At 40.9% G+C, this 19,376-nt stretch overlaps 1 protein-coding gene across 12 annotated transcripts in view; it reads right to left on the bottom strand.

The window, feature by feature from the left end:
* The window catches only part of MPHOSPH9 (M-phase phosphoprotein 9), a 61,162-nt gene that overhangs the window by 6,576 nt on the left and 35,210 nt on the right, over nt 1-19,376 (bottom strand). For 7 of the 12 annotated variants that reach the window (XM_019814466.3, XM_011287712.4, XM_019814467.3 and 4 more), the window contains 10 exons: nt 15,528-15,575; nt 14,514-14,578; nt 12,968-13,069; nt 5,662-5,796; nt 4,610-4,785; nt 3,721-3,867; nt 2,823-2,943; nt 1,957-2,060; nt 975-1,222; nt 592-660 (listed from right to left, as the gene is read on the bottom strand). In XM_019814466.3, the coding sequence (XP_019670025.3) occupies nt 592-660; nt 975-1,222; nt 1,957-2,060; nt 2,823-2,943; nt 3,721-3,867; nt 4,610-4,785; nt 5,662-5,796; nt 12,968-13,069; nt 14,514-14,578; nt 15,528-15,575 (1,215 nt within the window). Of the gene's footprint in view, nt 1-591; nt 661-974; nt 1,223-1,956; nt 2,061-2,822; nt 2,944-3,720; nt 3,868-4,609; nt 4,786-5,661; nt 5,797-12,967; nt 13,070-14,513; nt 14,579-15,527; nt 15,576-19,376 lie in introns of those variants that run through there. The other 5 variants (XM_045041100.1, XM_045041099.1, XR_006587607.1 and 2 more) reach the window with 5 other exon arrangements.

Raw genomic sequence — 19,376 nt, 5'->3', positions numbered from 1 at the left:
AAAAGCCAAAACACGCAGTTATGTAAGGGACCTATCCCTATCGTTATGGTTAAAACATTACAAAAAGAGCCGATTTTAAATGTCCCATGGTTTCGTGCATTTTAATTCTCTCTGAAAAGCAATGAAAAGAAACACACACGAGTCGCTTCGCCTGCACCCTCCTGCCCGATGGTGGAATCACATCTCTCTTTAACCTCTACAGCTCATCCAGCTGCAAAGTGCAACTGTTTTTTACATGTTTACTAAATGGAAAGGGGTTCAGAAATAAATTAGATTGGGGAGGAAGAAACAAACACCAAAAGGGACATTTAATGTGAGAGTATTAACTTAATTTACCATCTTTTAAAAGACAAACTGCAGAGTGGCATGAAGGCATGAACATCTTTTTCATGAAGTACAAAGGTAAAATAACTTTTTATTCCCGAAAGCTAGCCTGCAGTTCTAAAATGCACTATAATCACCACTTTTCTAAAAGGCTAAAAGTTTTTCCTCCCAGTTGCTTCAGGATGCCTAAAACATCATCTTGGATAAATGGAGCGCTAACCGGCATCACGCTTCTAAAGCAGATTCAAGCTAAGTAAGATATTTCACCTGATTTAATCTTGTCTGCAAAGTGATTCGTCCTCCAGTAGAAGGCATTCGACTTAGCGCTGCCTCGATCTGTTAACACACACAAAAACAAATTAAGTAAAAACAGAAGAATTCTATCTAATTCATGGCTGGGGAGTTTATAACAGAATGGACAAGACAGACTTCAGCCTAGTATTTTCTTGTCCGTCTCGCTTCACGTAAGTCCCTCCGCCCTAATCCGCAAGGACAGCTTAGCTCCAACGCACTCCTACCACAGCGCTGGTGTGCATCCACAGGAACTTCCTGGGATGGTCTGACTCAAGTAACTCCCTTCTGACCATCCCTCAGACATAAGCATTTGAGTTCAGAGAAAGATTTTTTTTTTAAGTTTTGTTTGTTTTTACCTGGTCTTTTTCTTTTGTAAGTTCATCAAAAAACCGTTCCGTTTCAGCTAGGGTCCTAATTTTTGCTGTATACTCAAAATCATTACCATGTGGTGCTACTGACGTGGGCTTACACTGTTCATAGCTAACTGATTTATTCTTCTCCCAGGCTGATCTCACAGACACTTTCTTCACTCCGTTTGGCAACAGTTCGGGAGAAGAGCTATGATTAACATGGATGTCGGTGGCTGTTTCTGAATATTTTTTTTCTGTCAGAGAGAAAAGAAATTTATTTCTTATCAATTTTCTTAATAGATCCTTTACATAACTATATATGTCATCCAACTTCACTTTCTGAAAATGGCTGCCACAAACCAAAAAACATGAAAAGAGACACAATAATCAATCATATTTACTCAGTGCTTTTTCTCCAAAGAATTCTAAAAGTCTTACCCTCGATTTGGCACCCTGCACAACTTCCCTAAGTCAAGGTAGGTAAACTTTCTGTAAAGTTCAATGAACTTTAAACTTAAAGCCAAAACAAAAAACAAAAAAAAAGTTAAATACTAACTACACATTTAGTGGATACACAGCCACACCAACGGTGAAGAGCGAGAGTCTCATGGGCCTGCCCCAGTGATCCACATGCATTATCTTAGAACTTTATTCCAAACTTAGAAGATAAATGAGAAAAAAGGAAAAAAAATCACCGAATACCTAAGCTGCATAGAAATTACAGAATATAAATATTCAGAAAAACTGAACAGTATGGCCCTGGTAAGGAAGCATTAACAATCCCTGTACCTCAGTTTCCCAACTCTTAAATGAGGATCACGACACTGACACACAATATGAACATCACGCATGCTTATTTTTAAAGGCCCTTGCGCGGAAAAATTATTTAAGTGCAGGACACTAGAACATTTAGAACCTTGAAAAGATACCAGAAATTCACAAAATGAAGGACTAAAACCATAACTAATAATTTTTTAGGAAAAGATACCTTCCGAGTCATCTAGAGGAAGAAACTGGAGTTGTTTTCTTGGATTGGTACGTTGTAATGCAGACACAGGAACAGTATCTAAATCATCCAAAAGTATATCAAATCTATTGAATGAAGCAAGTTACTTGTGAGAAAAAAATGTTAACTGATTTTCCCTATCTCCACTAGAAAGACGAACTGGCATCCAGTTAACTCACATATTTTTTAAAAAGAAAGCTGGTCATACGATTTTCTAAAACTGAAATTTGTATTTCTAACACAAAATTATATATTAGACACGTAAAGCATTTATCCATATGTTATCTCCTTTGATCTTTATAACAACCTTACAAAATAAACAGAGCAGGTATTACTATCCTCGTTTTACAGAAAAGGAAACTGAGGTTCAATGTGCTTAAGTAATTTCTCCAAGAGCCTGATAGAGAGCTAGGTCACCAGCTCTTACATCTGAGGAGTCAGGCTTCCCCCGGCCGCACACACTGCTGAGTACACTTCAGAGGACAATTTTTCAGGCGCCCAGGGAAACTTACCAGGACAGCCCACCTTCTTGTACAAATGGCTCAAAAATTTCCCTCTATCATAAACCTTTTCAGGAAAACAAAGAATTATCATTCTATATCCAAAAGCTGGAAGGGATTCTGAGGCGGTATTTAAATTTACTAGTAGCTAGTTTATATGGTTAAAAACTGTTTTCATGTTTTATAGTACTTTTTTTAGTATGACATTCATTTAAGTGATTTAAAACCACAGAGTTCCCACTGATGAATGAAAAATGAGTGATAGCTATAGGCATAAGCTGACACTTGTAAAAAAAAAAAAAAAATCGAGAATATATATATTTTAATCTACTATTTTAGAGAACTTACCGAGCTGGGCTGCTTTCATTTTTGCTAAGTAGATGACTGAATCCCGGGGACAAATTTTCTTTAGGGGATCGCTTTGGACTATAAGCCACAGTCACTGGTGTTAACATAATCTCTCTTTTTGCTGCAGAAGAAAACGAAGAGGAAATATTCTTTTCCTTCTATATAATACATACATCGGCAAAACAAGCTTTCTTTTTCAGGACGTTTTCTAACTTTAAATGGAATACAATTTCATTGTAAAACCTTCCAAAAGATAAATAAAAGCATACACAATAAAAATAACTCACAATCCTATATCATCTAGAGGGAACCACTGCCAACACTTTAGTACATCAGACTGTAGTTTCAGCACCCTGACTCAAAACTGGTTTTTCAGGATTTTAGAAGTCGACTGGAAATAAGATGGAAACACCAGTACACCAGTGAACATTCCTATAACACAGTTATATACAGATATCTTCAGCTGTTCTCAAAATGGAAAATTGAGAAAACAGAAATCCAATGTTTAACCTTTAAAACCACATCCATAACTGGCTAAAGAAACCTGAGGCAAATAGATGCAAAGAAGCATCTTTTTTAAGCTAGCTTAATTTGTTTGAACTAATGTTTCATTAGACAACTGTCAACGATCTGAAACACTGTGAAGTGGTATTAGTTGCAAAAAAAATTTGCTGGACACACAAAATATTTTAATATACTGTGATTTCTTCAGCTCTGGTTGTAGTATCTGTGCAATCAGGCAATGTTGTTATTGAACAAGATTCTATTTTGGGATCCTGCGTTCAAAGTACTCTACTAGGTGCCAGGGAGAGCAGAAGGCAAACAGAAAACATCAGGCATGTGTGCACGGCTTGGATGCCACTCTGGAGTCCAGGAGATATATACATCTAATTCTTACTTGGAGTACTTGATTTACGAGTCGAAGGTGGTAAAGACGAGGATCTCTGCGAAGCAGAGTTAAACCTCTTCTGTCTTTGTTGGGCACATTTCTCTGGGGACCGACTTGCACTGACAGACGTTTCGGTTTGCCGAGGATTCACTAATTCTGTAACAGACAAAGGTCAAAAAATAAACAAACAAAACAAACCTAGCTTCAGTTACCTCCCTTTAACAGATGATTACACCAAGCAAGCAATTGTCATCATTTAGGTTAGAATGATTATTTGCAAAAGCACGTTATAAGGATAAAAAAAATGCTGGATGAAGAAAAATGTGGGAGTTTATAACGAATTCATTCTGGCTCCGTTTACAAGTGCCATTCAAGGTGATTTTTCAAGAGAGATTATTTTTAGAAACCAGGTCACTAATTTATTTACTAGGAGATAGTGCTTTGGAGATGCAATGCTGAAGATGTTAACCGTGTGATCAGCAGGCCCGACCAAGTGAGCACTGGAGTAAGTAGGAGGAGACGCAAGTACCGTTGACCTGCACTTGCGAGAAAAACAGGCCTCCCATACTTCTCGTCCTGCTGAGAGATGCTCATTAACCAAGAAAGGGAGAGAAGAAAACGTTACATCTCACTTTATGAATACCAACGGTCTGTCTTAACGTTCTGACGTGAGACAAACCAATGTAGAAATTTCTCAAATATCTTTGAGAATGCCGCATAAATCTTTACTAATCAGAACGTAACACGTAGTCTGCTTTGTATAAAAGGTGCCTATTATGCCATGATTGTGATAAGTTATGAACCAGGGGATTTAAAGAAGGTGGTGTAACTGGGGGGCGAAGGGGAAGGTATCTATAATCTATTACCTATCTATATCAAACAAGGAAAAAATGCTTACTATTTGAGGTGTCCTCTTTCTCTGTCTGTGTGCCCCAACTTTTCAATATTTTTCCTTCATCAAGTTCTTTTAAAGCTTTCATGATTGGTGTATCTGAAATCTCTCTCTGTTTCTTTATCAATACGCTTCTTGGTGAACTTCCAAATGAAGAATCCTTTTCCGGAGGAGAATGGTACCTTAAATAATAATTACAAGACATGCAATGCTATGGACTGAATATTTGTGTCCCCTCCCCCTAAAATTCGTATGCTGAAGCCCCAATCCTCAGTGGATGGTGGGAGGAGGTGAGGCCTTGGGGAGGTGATCAGCTTCAGATGAAATCATGAGAGTGGGACCCCCCTGATGGAATTCGTGCCCTTATAAAAAGAAGCGATACAACATCTCTCTGTCTGGACACAGTCACCAAAGAAAGACCATATAACTAGGAAGAGGAGCCTCACCAAGAACCCAACTACGCTGGCAGCACCCCAACGTCGAACTCTCAGCTTCCAGAACCGCAAGAGTAAGTGTTTCTTGTTTTAAGCTGCCGAGTCTGCGGTGATTGGATACAGCAGCCTGAGCTAAGACAGAGCTCGTGGCGTTGTCAGGGGAATAACACGAGAGCTGACAATTACGCTCCACAATGAAAATGTATGCTTTACAATATAAATACATTACGATCGAACCTGCATGTAATAGTCCAGTGCTTCCCAATCATTTTCCCAGCCTCGCACAGGCAGGAATATCGTATTTATATGGTGCTCTGGAGTAATACGGTTGTTCGAGCTATCCAGAGCCTGAGAGGATCGACACCTTACCCAAACCGAGAGCCCATGCACAGCGCACCACTGTGTCGGGAGCACAGAGTGGGGGACGTTCTGCACAGCCTTTGATGGTCAAGAATCCTAAAAGCATTTGTTTTTCAAAGTAAACTAAAAATCAGGTCCTCAAAATTAAGGCATTGAAGCCACAAAGAGAAGGCTCTTTATATCTTCCTGAGCATTTAAAAGCAATTAAAATCTCTGTGAAACCGTAACAGTTCCTAAATATGACCCTTGAGAAAGCTACCTTACCCGGGAACACAGGTTTCCACCAGCTGGTTATTCACTCTATTATCCTGGGTGTCCAAAGGCTGGCCAGTAAAGATGGAATACTCTGCGCCTGGTATCAGCCACTTGCGTCTGCTGACGTCGGAGGTGGCCAGCGTGCTAGGACAATGAGAAATGATCTGAGGCGTTACAGGCTCGTGCTTCAGTTCAGACTGAACACATACAGAAAACAACCTGCTTTGAAACGTCATCTACGCATTTGTACAGGAATTTAAAGACCGCATAAAGCAACCTTACGTTAGATACGTGAACTCTGTTTCATCGTTTTCAGATTCAACTGAACTGTTATTTTAGGTTTTCTGTTACTTTGGAGTATTTCTGCATTTCAGTCAAGATTCAGGTACTCCCCTCTCTACGCAGCTCTGAACACCCCCAACCAACCTCCCACCACAATTCCTATGCTTTGTACACACCCCGTAGCTCAGGCCACGGCCACGCCAGCCAGACTACCCTTCTTGTTCCTGCCAGACCGGCACAGAAACATCCTCCATCTCACAGTCCAATGCAGTAGCCACTAGTCACATACTGCTATCGAACACTTGAATTGTGGCTAGCGAGGTGAAGAACCAATTTTTAAATGCTACTTAATTTTAATGAATTTTAAAACTTTTTTTAACATTTATATTTGAGAGAGACAGAGTACAAGCAGGGGAGGGGTAGAGAGAGGGGGAGACACAGAATCCGAAGCAGGCTCCCGGCTCCAAGCTAAGAGCAGAGAGCCCGACGCGGGGCTCGAATTCACGAACTGTGAGGTAATTTTAATTAATTTAAATTTCATAGCCACACGTGGGGACTGGCACTAATGTACTGAGTAGTGCAGTTCTAGGCTAGTACCTGCCCCATCTTATGAAAACCCTGCCCAGCTGAGGCTCACACATCATGCATTACCTGGCCCTTCGCTAGACTCCAGAACTGGTCTCATCTTCTCCACACTGCTTCTGACCCCGCTCTGGGCAACGTCAGTGTCCATGCAGAGGAGTGGTCCAGGACCTCTCCTAGTGACTGGACTCTGCTCCTGCTCACTCAACCCCCTCAGCACACACTCAATGGACTTTGTCATCAACAGCAAACACCCCCCACTTAAGAAATCACAACTCAAAGATTCTTCTGGCTCACACACTCAAGTATCACCAAGGCACTGTGTCCCCAAGGCCTGTGATCCTTGGCCTCACCATTTTCTATGTATCACCCCTCCAGTTCCTCTCTACCTACTCTGGGACGCACACCCCCGATAATAGTTACTCACTGCCTTGCCCCCTTCCCCACTCACCTCCCATCACACCCAACTGGCAGCAGAGACCTAACCCTGGAGGACCACAGTGGCCTCACTTCTGAGCATCTACAGTCCTACACTTGGGCTTTGCTGGAAAAAAGCCACCCATCCGTGCAGACTGGGCTATCATTACAGAATCACTATCACCATCTCAACAGACACCCGACACCGGCTGGCAACATACCTTTCTGTAATCAACGAGCTCCAATTCTCCAACAGGACTACCTTTCAGCTTCTCCACTCTCCTCAAACCTCTTACCCAACCCTGATGGTCAGGTGATAACCTCGCATCACACTTTGGTGAAGAAGAGAAACCTAGAGAAGAGAGCCGTCTTCCTCCTTCTGCTCCCTTTCACAAATTTCTTACGACTTGCCTCTATTTTCATTTCAACTCCCAGTCACTCCCTTGCTTTGGTCCTCAATTTTTGAATTAAGAAACATTCCAAACATTTTTAGAAAATTACATGGGGCACTTGGGTGGCTCAGTTGCTTAAGCATCCAACTTCGGCTCAGGTCATGATCTCACAGTCTGTGAGTTTGAGCCCAGCATCAGGCTCTGTGCAGACAGCTCAGAGCCTGGAGTCTGCTTCAGATTCTGTGTCTCCCTTGCTCTCTGCCCTTCCCCCACTCCTGCTCCGTCTCTGTCTCTCAAAAATAAACATTAAAAAAATTTTTTTATTAAAAAAAAAAAAATGACAAAGACCACTATGAGCACCTGTACTTGGTTTTAACAAATGTTAACATCTTACCATACGTATTTTCAATGGAAAGACAAAATTCTATATATGTGGTTGTTTGTATTTTTTTTAATAATGTCCACTTAATGTACACATCCTTCTAATGCTGCTGCTTCTACTCAACATGTTTCAGATACCCCATGTTAACACAGACAGGTGTGTCATTTTAATCATTTGCCTGCAGAATGACTATACTGCCCATTATTGATTCTTCGTCCTGTTGTGGATGTTTAGTTTCCAACACATCACCTTTTTTTTTTAATTTTTTTTTAACGTTTATTTATATTTGAGACAGAGAGAGACAGAGCATGAACGGGGGAGGGTCAGAGAGAGAGGGAGACACAGAATCCGAAACAGGCTCCAGGCTCTGAGCCATCAGCCCAGAGCCTGACGCGGGGCTCGAACTCCCGGACCGCAAGATCGTGACCTGAGTGAAGTCGGATGCTTAACCGACTGAGCCACCCAGGCGCCCCCCAACACATCACCTTTCAACAGTGCTACGATTAACACATGTAGGAATTCCTCTAAGGTAAATATCTAAAACCAGAAGTGTGCGATTTGGGGTGCACATATTTTCAGTCTTAGTGGATATTGCCAAATCACGCTCCAGTCAAGCTTACTGATTTCAGTCCAACCATTACTTTGAGAGTACCTCTTTCTTCACATCTTTGCCAAACTTGCATTGATCAGAGTTAAAGTGTGGCCTGAAGGTGTGAGTGGTGTCCCATGCTTGTTTTAATTTACATTTTTTGATTACTAGTAAAATGAACATCTTTTCATTTTATCAGCCATTTATATGTCTTTTTCTACGAATCATTTGTTCATGTTCGTTTATCATTTTTCTGTTGAGGAGACTTTTTCTTTCATAGTTCTTTATATTGTGGATATGAATCCTTTATTGGTTCATGTTCACTTCAGCATGCATAGACACACAGATCATACTCCTGCACCAACCGTCTGCGTATACAATCTTGATTATTTGCAATATTTCTGTTAGATTTTTAAACAGGGAAACACCACAGGGGCGCCTGGGTGGCTCAGTTGGTTGAGCGTCCGACTTCGTCTCAGGTCATGATCTCACGGTTTGCAGGTTCAAGCCCCGCGTCGGGCTTTGGGCTGACAGCTCAGAGCCTGGAGCCTGCTTCACATTCTGTGTCTCCCTCTCTCTGCCCCTCCCCTGCTCGTATGCGCACTCTCTCTCAAAAATAAATAAACATTTAAAAAAAATTTACACAGAGAAATACCACAGATACAACTCAAGTCCCCTGTGTACCTCTCCAATATCATTCCTCCCCAAAGCAACCACTTACACTAAATTTGTAATGTGTACATACATTATACTTTTACTACTTCTGTATGAACCTGTAAGAATATGTACAACTGTTCTACATGCTGAAGTCAATATAAATAGTATCCTACTTCTTCTGCAACTGGTTTTTCGTTGTTCCAAATTATGTTCCTAAGATTAAATCATGTTAATGATCAACTTCAGTGGTTGGCAAATTTTTCCTGTAGTCAAATAATAAATAAGTTTTTTGTGTTATTTGTTTTTTATTATTTTTTTTAATGTTTAGTTTTTGAGAGAAAGAGACAAAGTGTGAGCTGGGGAGGGGCAGAGAAAGAAGGATACACAGAATTAGAAGCAGGCTCTAGGTTCTGAGCTGTCAGCACAGCGCCCTACACGGGGCTCGAACCTACGAACCACAAGATCACGACCTGAGCAGAAGTCGGACACCTAACCGACTGAGCCGCCCAGGCACCCCTATTTTGTTTTAATAAATAGGTTTTATGGGCCAGATGGAAGAGGTTTCTGTTGCAACTACTCAACTTAGCCATTGTAATGCAAAGCAGCCACAGACAATAGGTAAATGAATAAATGTTATTTATGGACACTGAAATTTCAATTTCATGTAATTTTTACATGTATGAAATATTATGCTTTTTTTCCCATTTAAAAACAAAACACCTTTCTTTGCTCATGGGCCTTCCAAAAACGGGCAGCAGGCTGGATTTGGGCTGGGGGCTGTGCTTGCCAACTCCTGATCTAGCAAGTGCACTCTCACACATACAGCGCCATGCACAAATATATCACAATATATTACTGTTCCAGCTGTTAGACACACAGGCCGCCTTCACTTATTCTACACAACATTCTCAACCAACGTTCACATCTGTCCCTCTGTGCAAACTGCTCTCCAGGCCACCAACCCCTGGCTGGCGCACCCAGGGATCCCCAGTCCCCCTCACTCGCTCTCTCAGCTGCGGCCACAACACTGGCCACTTGGGGGTTCCTCCCAGCGTGCTGGCAGCTCTTTCTCAGCTTCTTGTGCCAACCCCCACCCCAACATCGGGACCTCAGGGCTCTTCAGAGCTGCGTCCTACACCACCTATCCCGTGGTCAAGCACTACAGAATGATAATTCTACAATTTGTAACTCCAGCCTGAGACCTTATTTCTGAGCTCCAAATGCAAATGTATAATCACCTGCTGGATTCCCATTTGGAATCTGTAGGAATCTCAAACTAAAATATTTGGAATAGAAATTCTGATCCTTGGGGCGCCTGAGTGGCTCAGTCAGCTAAGCGTCCGACTTCAGCTCAGGTCACCATCTCGAGGTCTGTGAGTTTGAGCCCCGCGTCGGGCTCTGTGCTGACTGCTCAGAGCCTGGAGCCTGTTTCGGATTCTGTGTCTCCCTCTTTCTCTGACCCTCCCCCGTTCATGCTCTGTCTCTCTCTCTGTCTCAAAAATAAATAAACGTTAAAAAAAAAAAATTTAAAAAAAAAGAAATTCTGATCCTTACCCCATGGCCTGCTCTTCCCATTCCTTCCCTAGTTCAATATACAGAACCCTGAGTCGCTCCAGACAGAAACCAAGACATTATTGGACACTTCCCTTTCTTATCTTGTTACCTCATTCTTAGCTATGTTCTGTGGATTCCACCTCCAGAACCCTCCCACCTTTCTCTTCTGTCCATTTCTACGGACATCACCCAGCGGACACCACCTCTCCCAGCACTACGATAGCCTAATTAGTGTGTCTGTTTCTACTCTTTTCCTCTCCGTCTTCTCCTCATGGCAGGTGCATTAAAAAAATAGAAATCAGGGGCGCCTGGGTGGCTCGGTCGGTTAAGCGTCCGACTTCGGCTCAGGTCATGATCTCACGGTCCGTGAGTTCGAGCCCCGCGTCAGGCTCTGTGCTGACCGCTCAGAGCCTGGAGCCTGTTTCAGATTCTGTGTCTCCCTCTCTCTCTGCCCCTCCCCTGTTCATGCTCTGTCTCTCTCTGTCTCAAAAATAAATGAACGTTAAAAAAAAAAAAATAGAAATCAGATAACCTAATTTTACCATATACAACCTTTCAGTGGCTTCCCAATGGACTTAAGAGTAAAATCCAAACTCTCGACCATGTATGGCTTAGAAGGCGATGGATGATAGTCTACGATTTCATCTGGACCTACTTGACCTCTTGCTGGCAATATTCGGGCCACAGAGGCTTCCTCCAGGTTCTTTAAACATGTAAGCTCTTTCCTACCTCAGGACATAGTGAGGCTAATTTCTCTGCCTGGAACATCCCCCGCCCTCACGTCCCCACCCCAACCACTCAGCACAGGGCTTACACCTCCCTGCTTACAAGTCACCTCCACAGAAAGGCCTTTCCTGACCCCAGTCCCACCCCACTCTTGTTCTCCCACAAACGTTCAATTTCAGTTACTTACAATTTTTTTTTCTTTAAATAATTCACTATGTTCTAACTTAAGATTAATTAACAAAGATCTAGAGGGGTGCCTGGTGGCTCAGTTGGTTGAGCGTCCAACTTCGGCTCAGGTCATGATCTCGCAGTTTGTGAGTTCGAGCCCCAGGTCAAGCTCTGTGCTGACAGCTCAGAGCCTAGAGCCTGCTTCAGATTCTGTGTCTCCCTCTCTCTCTCTGCCCCTCCCCCGCTTGTTCTCTGTCTCTCTGTCTTTGTCTCAAAAATAATAAACATTAAAAAAAAAAGATCTAGGGGCACCTGGGTGGCTCAGTCAGTTAAGCGTCCGACCTCGGCTTAGGACATGATCTCATGGTTTGTGGGCTCGAGCCCCACGTCGGGCTCTGTGCTGACCCCTCAGAGCCTGTGGCCTACTTCAGATTCTGTGTCTCCCTCTCTCTCTGCCCCTCCCCGCCCCTCAGGCTCTGTCTCTCTCTCTCAAAATAAATAAACAATAAAAAAAAATTTTTTAATAATAAATAAATAAAAAGATCTAAAGAAAGTTTCTCATTTGACAATTACAACCTAGGTTAAAGTTTACAATTTAACAATCTTTCCGATACACATCAATTTATGACCTTATGATCTACTCATTTAATATTCTTTATAAAATCATAATAAAAACCAATTCTAATACGAAAAAAAACAGCTCTAGGGGCACCTGGGTGGCTCAATCGGTTAAGTGTCTGACTTTGGCTCAGGTCAAGATCTTACAGTTTGTGAGTTCGAGCCCCGTGTCAGGCTCTGTGCTGACAGCTCAGAGCTTGGAGCCTGCTTCGAATTCTGTGTCTCCCTCTATGTCTCTGCCCCTCCCCCGCTCGCTTGCCTTCTCTCTCTCTCTCTCTCTCTCTCTCTCTCTCTCTCTCTCAAAAATAAACATTAAAAAAAATAAAAAGAAAAAAGAAAAAATAGCTCTATAAAAGCATCATCAAGATAATGCTCTGAGATTACAACAAAGCTAATTCTGAATAACTAAAAAAACTAAAAAGAAAAATCCTTACAACCTAATAAAATCCACTATCTTTGTAGATATGTCCATTAACAAGGGATACAATTTCTGGAATTTTAGGGCTAAAAGACCTTTTGAGGTGCTCTAGCCCAATGTCCTGGTTTTTACAGATAATAAAATTGAGTTCCAAAAAAACCTCAAATTAAGTGATTTGCCTAAGGTCACACAGCTGGGCAAAATCAATGACTAAAAAACATTCTAGGTCTCTTTACACCCCATCAGATTCTATTCCCTCCTTTTGGCAAATGCCTCTGCATAAGACCTTTTATAATATCTAATAATTAGATGGTTTTGTTTTTGTTTTTTAAGTAAGCTCTACACCCAACATAGGGCTCTAACTCATGACTGAGCCAGGCAGGCGCCCCATAATTAGATGTTTTTACACATCTAAGTTCTATAATGACACTTAACCCTGACTCTCTCATGATTTAGACAGATGAGTTTCTCAGTTCACTAAAAGGGTGCACCTATTTCTAGCTTTACTGAGATTAAACAAAATCACTTACTTGGCACGTGAGGGTCTCACAGGAGTTCTAGAATTATGACGAAGACTTAACATATTTTCATGCTCTACTTGCTTGACCTGAGCTTCAAGTTTTGAAATTGTTCTAATTCAAAAGCAATAAGATAAATTAAGTACACGATAGATTTTAAATATAGCTCAACTACAAATTACTTATTTAACAGACCCTTCTAGAAACTGCTGGTCCATACACCTGTTTTCACAGTAAAATGCCACCAGTAAGCTTAAAAAAGCTGAACAAAATTGGAAAATAAACTGAAAGACAAATACATTAAACTCTACAAAGAAGCATTTCACATACTACAACTGAAGGAAAAGACAACAAATGGCTTTTATATAGCCAAGGAAAAAAAGAAAAATTATAAATTTGACTACAGATCAAAACACATGGTATAAATTTTAAAAATAAAATAAAACCAAGTACTCAAATAAAATGCAGTTCTAGTATGTTTCATTCTGAACGTATATATTCATGCATATGAAATCTAGATAGGTAATGCTTTCACAAAAGAGGAAGCAATTTTAATATAACATCCAATAAAAGAGCTAATAAGAACTTCCTAATTTTTAAAAGACACAAAGGCTAAACTATCCTGAACAACTCTCTACCTGCAGGCAACTCACCTCATTTGTGCCATGTTCAGAATAAAAGCCTATTTTCAAAATCACCAACAGGGGTAAGTACTCTGGTACTTCTGTTTTGAAGCTACCTTGGCATTCCTTCTGTTCTCTTAAACTCTGCATATGTGTTCATCTCCTCCTAACCTCAAATTCTTGTCTGCCCTGCTGCGAGGAGGGTTTGAGGAAGAACAACAGCTCTAGCAGGGCTGACACTTCGTGCCAATTTGACAAGGAAGCTACTGGCAGAACTGAATGCATCCCAGCAAAGACCTAAGCAAATGAGCAGGCCAGGCAGCATTCACGTTCTCTCCAACCTGAAGTCCTTAGGAGCGCAGTAAAATCTCCAAAGAAGGGACGTATCTCCAAATACAAACACAAAAGCACCCTCCAAAGCCTATTAAAAATAATTAATCATTTGCGATAGAGACCATTTATGCCTCTGTTTCTATCTAATTAAGCAAATGAGATCACAAATGTAGTCCCCAAACCAGGTTTTTAAGAAAGTAGATGGTCATAAAGTTGGTGTGAATGCTGTTTTCTTTTGGGAGCACACATATCATTTGGTGAACTAGACTGCCTCTTAAAATTCTCTTCTTCTTTTTTAAGGATAGATTAAATTTCCTTTCAAAGGTTTAGTACCATTTAGATTTCGCTTCGCTGACCAAATAAATGTTTCAGGAGTGCACACTTCTCAAGCACAACTACCAATCTACTCTAATCATTTAAAAATCTTTGGCTAAAATCAAATGTATTTCCAGGTCAGGGGAAGATCAGGATAAAACCTGACCTCAAAGTGCCTAAAAATCCTCAAGAAAAACTTCCTTTTCATCGCTTTCGGTACAGACACATATTTATATGCTAAAAGAATAGAGGCATAATTATCTTATTAGAAAGATAACACATTTTACCTTTTCAAATCAGAAATCTGAGTATGTGCATCAAGCAATTTGTTCTCGGTTGTATTTAATGTATCCTATGAAAATAAAGGAAAAATTCAGATAACTGGAATATTCAGGTTTATACTCCTTTTATTTTAAAATACATAATATAAAACAAATCTAAGGTCACACCAGAGAGCTACAAAGAAAATTATGCAGATACTCAGCAAATACAGCATTGACCACACAGCCAATATGCACAATTCAGGGGAAAAAATGAGACAGCAAAATGCTGGTTGATACAAGTAGCTGTATGTACATGACCTGTGTAATAGGTACAGCCTATGATGCTTTCCTTAATTCTGCACAATCCAGTGTCAAAATGGACATATTCTAACTACAACTTGCCTAAAACCTCAGTAGTAAACACACAGGTATTTGTTTTGCCACTTAGTAAGATTTCACATGTGATGACTGGCTCCTGACCCCCAGAATTCCCTCCTGCCTAGCTGTGCAGGCCTTTTCACCAACCTTGAATGATCACAACCCTGTATTTTATGCAACACAAGTATTTTGGACCCCACTTACAGCATTATTGTGGGGTTTTGCGGAATTCAAACATATAGTTCCCAAACAGAGCTTTCATTAAGAATTCAAGCATTATCAATAAACTCAAACAATCCCACAAAAAGCTACTGCTTTAAAAAACAAAACTTTGTATTTAAATAGTATTAAATAATTATTTTCATCTATATGGTTCTTATATTCTTCTAAAAACTTCATCTCAACTCATCTCAAATACAACAGCCATTCAACATTTCTGAAGATTTCAAAGAAATCCAACAAATCTGCAACGTAAGTGGGCAAATATTTGCAAATAAGGATGCTGACAAAGATGAGGTGATGGAGAGACAGTCTAACTAAGGCGGCTAGATGGAGGTAGAAGAGGGAGAGAAAGGGAGAAGAAAGGGTCACCCCTCTTCATTTCCAACCCAGTGTTTCTGCCCCTACATGATGTTCAGAACATGAATCATCAACCATTACCTTTACTCTTTCGTGTTCTTTTCCAAGGGACTCATACTCTCCTAAGAGCTATAAGGAAAAACAAAAAAATTGCACCACAAAGTTAAACATTATAATAGCAACTCAGAGATGGTCTATACAATAGCTGCCCTTACTCTTCAAAAATGCAAATGTCATGAAACAGAATGGTTAACACTGTGTTCCAGATTGAAGGCGACTAAAGAGATAACAGAAGTGAATGTAAGGCATGATGCTGGGTTGGATCCTGGACTAGAAAAAAAAGTGTCATAAAATAATACTTTGGATGTAAATTGCACATTAGACTTCTTTACTTTGATTCGTTCTGTGGCTATGTACCGAAGGCCCTTGTTCTTAGGAAATACACACCAAAAGGTAAGGGTAAAGGGCCAGGTCTGCAACTTACTCTCAAATTGTTCAAGAAAAAAAAATGTATGTGTGAACACATACATATGGGAGATGATAAAGCCAATATGGCAAATGCTAACAACTGTGATCCTAGGTAAAAGGAATATAATCGTTCTCACAAGTTTTCTCTAAGTTTGAATTTACTTCAAAATAAAAAGTAAAACAAAAACAATTTAGTAGCAGTCCAGACCCCTTGAGCAGTTTGCTTGTTTACTTATTTACTTATTTATTTAGCTTCACGCCCAGTGTGGGGCTCGAACTCACAGCCTGGAGATCAAGCCCTGAGCCAAGATCAAGAGCTGGATGCTCAACCCACTGAGCCACCCAGGTGCCTCAAGAAAGCAATATTTTAAAAGATTAAAATTTGCGGGGCACCTAGGTGATTCAATCAGTTAAGCGGCCAACTTTGGCTCAGGTCATGATCTCACAGTTCGTGGGTTCAAGCCCCATGTCAGGCTCTGAGTGAACAGCTCAGAGCCTGAAGCCTGCTTCGGATTCTGTCTCCCTCTCTCTCTGCCCCTCCTCCACTCACTCTCTCTCTGTCTCTGTCTCTCAAAAATAAATAAAACACTTAAAAAATTACCAAAAAAAAAAGCATAATCCCAAGTCTAATATAGATTACTTATTGTGGCTCCTGAGTTCAAGCCCTGCATCGGGCACTGTGCTGACAGCTCAGAGCCTGGTGCCTGCTTCGGATTCTGTCTCCCTCTCTTCTGCCCACCCCTCCCCTGCTCATACTCTGTCTCACTCTCCTTCAAAAATAAACATTACAAAATTATAAACAAACAAACAAATAAATAAATAAATAAAAGTTGAGTGGTTAGAGCCCAGGACCTTTCCCCATCCTATACAGCAGCAGACTGACCAGCCAGGCAACAGGACTCAGTGAAGGTGAATGAGACACAAATTCAACTTTGGAAACCCAAGTGCAACAGGTGGAGGAAGTAAAGGGATAAGGAGAAGATGGAAAAGTTTTCAAAAAAACAAAACACAAAACACAAAACAAAACCCACCTTGGCTCCCCATCCCTCACTGCCACCAGATCCTGGATGAAAGGTCCCAGACAAGAGACTGGGAGATTCTTCCTTGGGAAAACCAAACAATCCCAGAAAGAAGACCTCTACATAATTACTCCATGATTGCTGGTAAGTAAAGGCTACCAGGAAGTAAGTCACATCTGTACACATACGGTCTCCAAATGGCTTTTGATTGCCTCCCCCTTAAATGTGAGTCTAGTAAAAGAACCAACATTAAAAAAAAAAAAAAGGCAAAAACATTCAATATGAAGCTGATTTCAAAAGGAAAGGTTAACTTGGAAGAAATAATAAATCAAAACTAAAGAAGTATTACAAGAAAGCTATTACTAATATCCTCAGAGAAGTAACTGCTATATACATAAAGCAAGACCAGAAAGCAATGAAAAACTAGCAATGAAAGGACAAGAAACAGCTCTTAGAAACTAAAAATGAGAGAGAAAATAAGTTTAATACTAAAACCAGAAGATAGAGAACGAAGAGGCTATGATGGAAAGTAAAGCATAAATAAGTCTCAGAAAATCAACCCAGGGGCACCTGGGTGGCTCAGTCGGTTGAGCGTCTGACTTTGGCTCAGGTCATGATCTCATGGTTCGTGGTTTCAAGCCCAAGCTGGGCTCTGTGCTGACAGCTTGGAGCCTGGAGCCCGCTTCAGATTCTGTGTCTCCCTCTCTCTCTCTGCCCCTCCACCATTTGTATTTTCTCTCTTTCACAAAAATAAATAAACTTTAAAAAAATCTGATAAGAAAATATACCCTAGAATTCTATACTCTTAGCCAAATGACATGCGAAAGACCTAAATCTTCATCCACAATAATTATGGATATTGTTAAAAATTCAAGAAATCGGGACATCTGGCTGGCTCAATTGGTGGAGCATGCAACTCCTGATCTTGGGGTCGTGAGTTCAAGCCCCACTTTAGGTGTAGAGCTTACTTCAAAAAAAAAATTGGGGGGGGCGCCTGGGTGGCGCAGTCGGTTAAGCGTCCGACTTCAGCCAGGTCACGATCTCGCGGTCCGTGAGTTCGAGCCCCGCGTCAGGCTCTGGGCTGATGGCTCAGAGCCTGGAGCCTGTTTCTGATTCTGTGTCTCCCTCTCTCTCTGCCCCTCCCCCATTCATGCTCTGTCTCTCTCTGTCCCAAAAATAAATAAACGTTGAAAAAAAAAATTAAAAAAAAAAAATTGGGGGTTGGGGCACCTGGGTGGCTCAGTCGGTTGAGAGTCTGACTTCGGCTCAGGTCATGATCTCACGGCTTGTGAATTTGGGCCCCGTGTCAGGCTCTGTGTTGACAGCTTGGAGCCTGGAGCCTGCTTCAGATTCTATGTCTCCCTCGCTCTCTGTCCCTCCCCTGCTCGAACTCTGTCTCTCTGTCTCAAAAATAAATAAACATTAAAAAAAAATTGGGGGCACCTGGGTGGCTCAGTTGGTTAAGCGTATGACTCTGGGTTTCAGCTCTGGTCATGATCTCACCGTCCATGAAACACGGTTCTCTGTGTTAGGCTCTGAGAGGATAGCGCAGAGCCTGCTTGGGATTCTTACTCTCTCTCTCCTTCCCTCCCTCTCTCTCTCTCTCTCTCTCTCTCTCTCTCTCTCTCTGCCCCCCTGCATGCACTCTCCCTCTCTCTCAAAACAAATAAACATTTTGAAAAAGTTTAAGACATGGGGCGCCTGGGTGGCTTGGTCGGTTAAGCGTCTGACTTCGGCTCAGGTCATGATCTCACGGTCCGTGAGTTCGAGCCCCACGTCAGGCTCTGTGCTGACAGCTCAGAGCCTGGAGCCTGTTTCAGATTCTGTGTCTCCCTCTCTCTCTGCTCCTCCCCTGTTCATGCTCTGTCTCTCTCAGTCTCAAAAATAAATAAACGTTAAAAAAATAAAAATAAATAAATAAATAAATAAATAAAAATAAAAAATAAAAAAAATAAAAAGTTTAAGACAAAAATAAAAAATAAATAAAAATTCAAGAAATAACATAAGCACATTATTTAGAAATACATAAATATTAAAACAGGGTATCTAAGGAGAAAAACCTAACAAAGGATGTGAAAGGGCTTAATGAAGAAAACTACAACACTTTGTTAAGAGACTTTTTAAAGATTTAAATAGAGGTATAAACCGCATTCATATATGGGATGACTCAATATTATAAGTCTCAACTATCTCCAAATTAATCTATAAATTTAGTGAAATTCCAAACAAAAGCAGAATTTTTGCTTTGTTTTCTTTTGAAGTCATCTCTATACCCAATGTGGGGCTTGAATTCGTGACCCCAAGATTAAGAGTCACATTTTCCACCAACTGAGCAAGTCAGGAGCCCCAAAAGCAGTTTTTTTGTTTTTGCTTTTACAAAATAGGATAAGCTGACAGTAATATTGACATGAAAAGATACTCTATTTGAAAATGGCTCAGTCAG

The sequence above is a fragment of the Felis catus genome, chromosome D3, assembly GCF_018350175.1.
Source record: "Felis catus isolate Fca126 chromosome D3, F.catus_Fca126_mat1.0, whole genome shotgun sequence".
Classification (NCBI taxonomy): Eukaryota; Metazoa; Chordata; class Mammalia; order Carnivora; family Felidae; genus Felis; species Felis catus.
The sequence above is the reverse complement of the archived record's forward strand: the minus strand, read 5'-3'. Positions and strand labels throughout refer to the sequence as shown.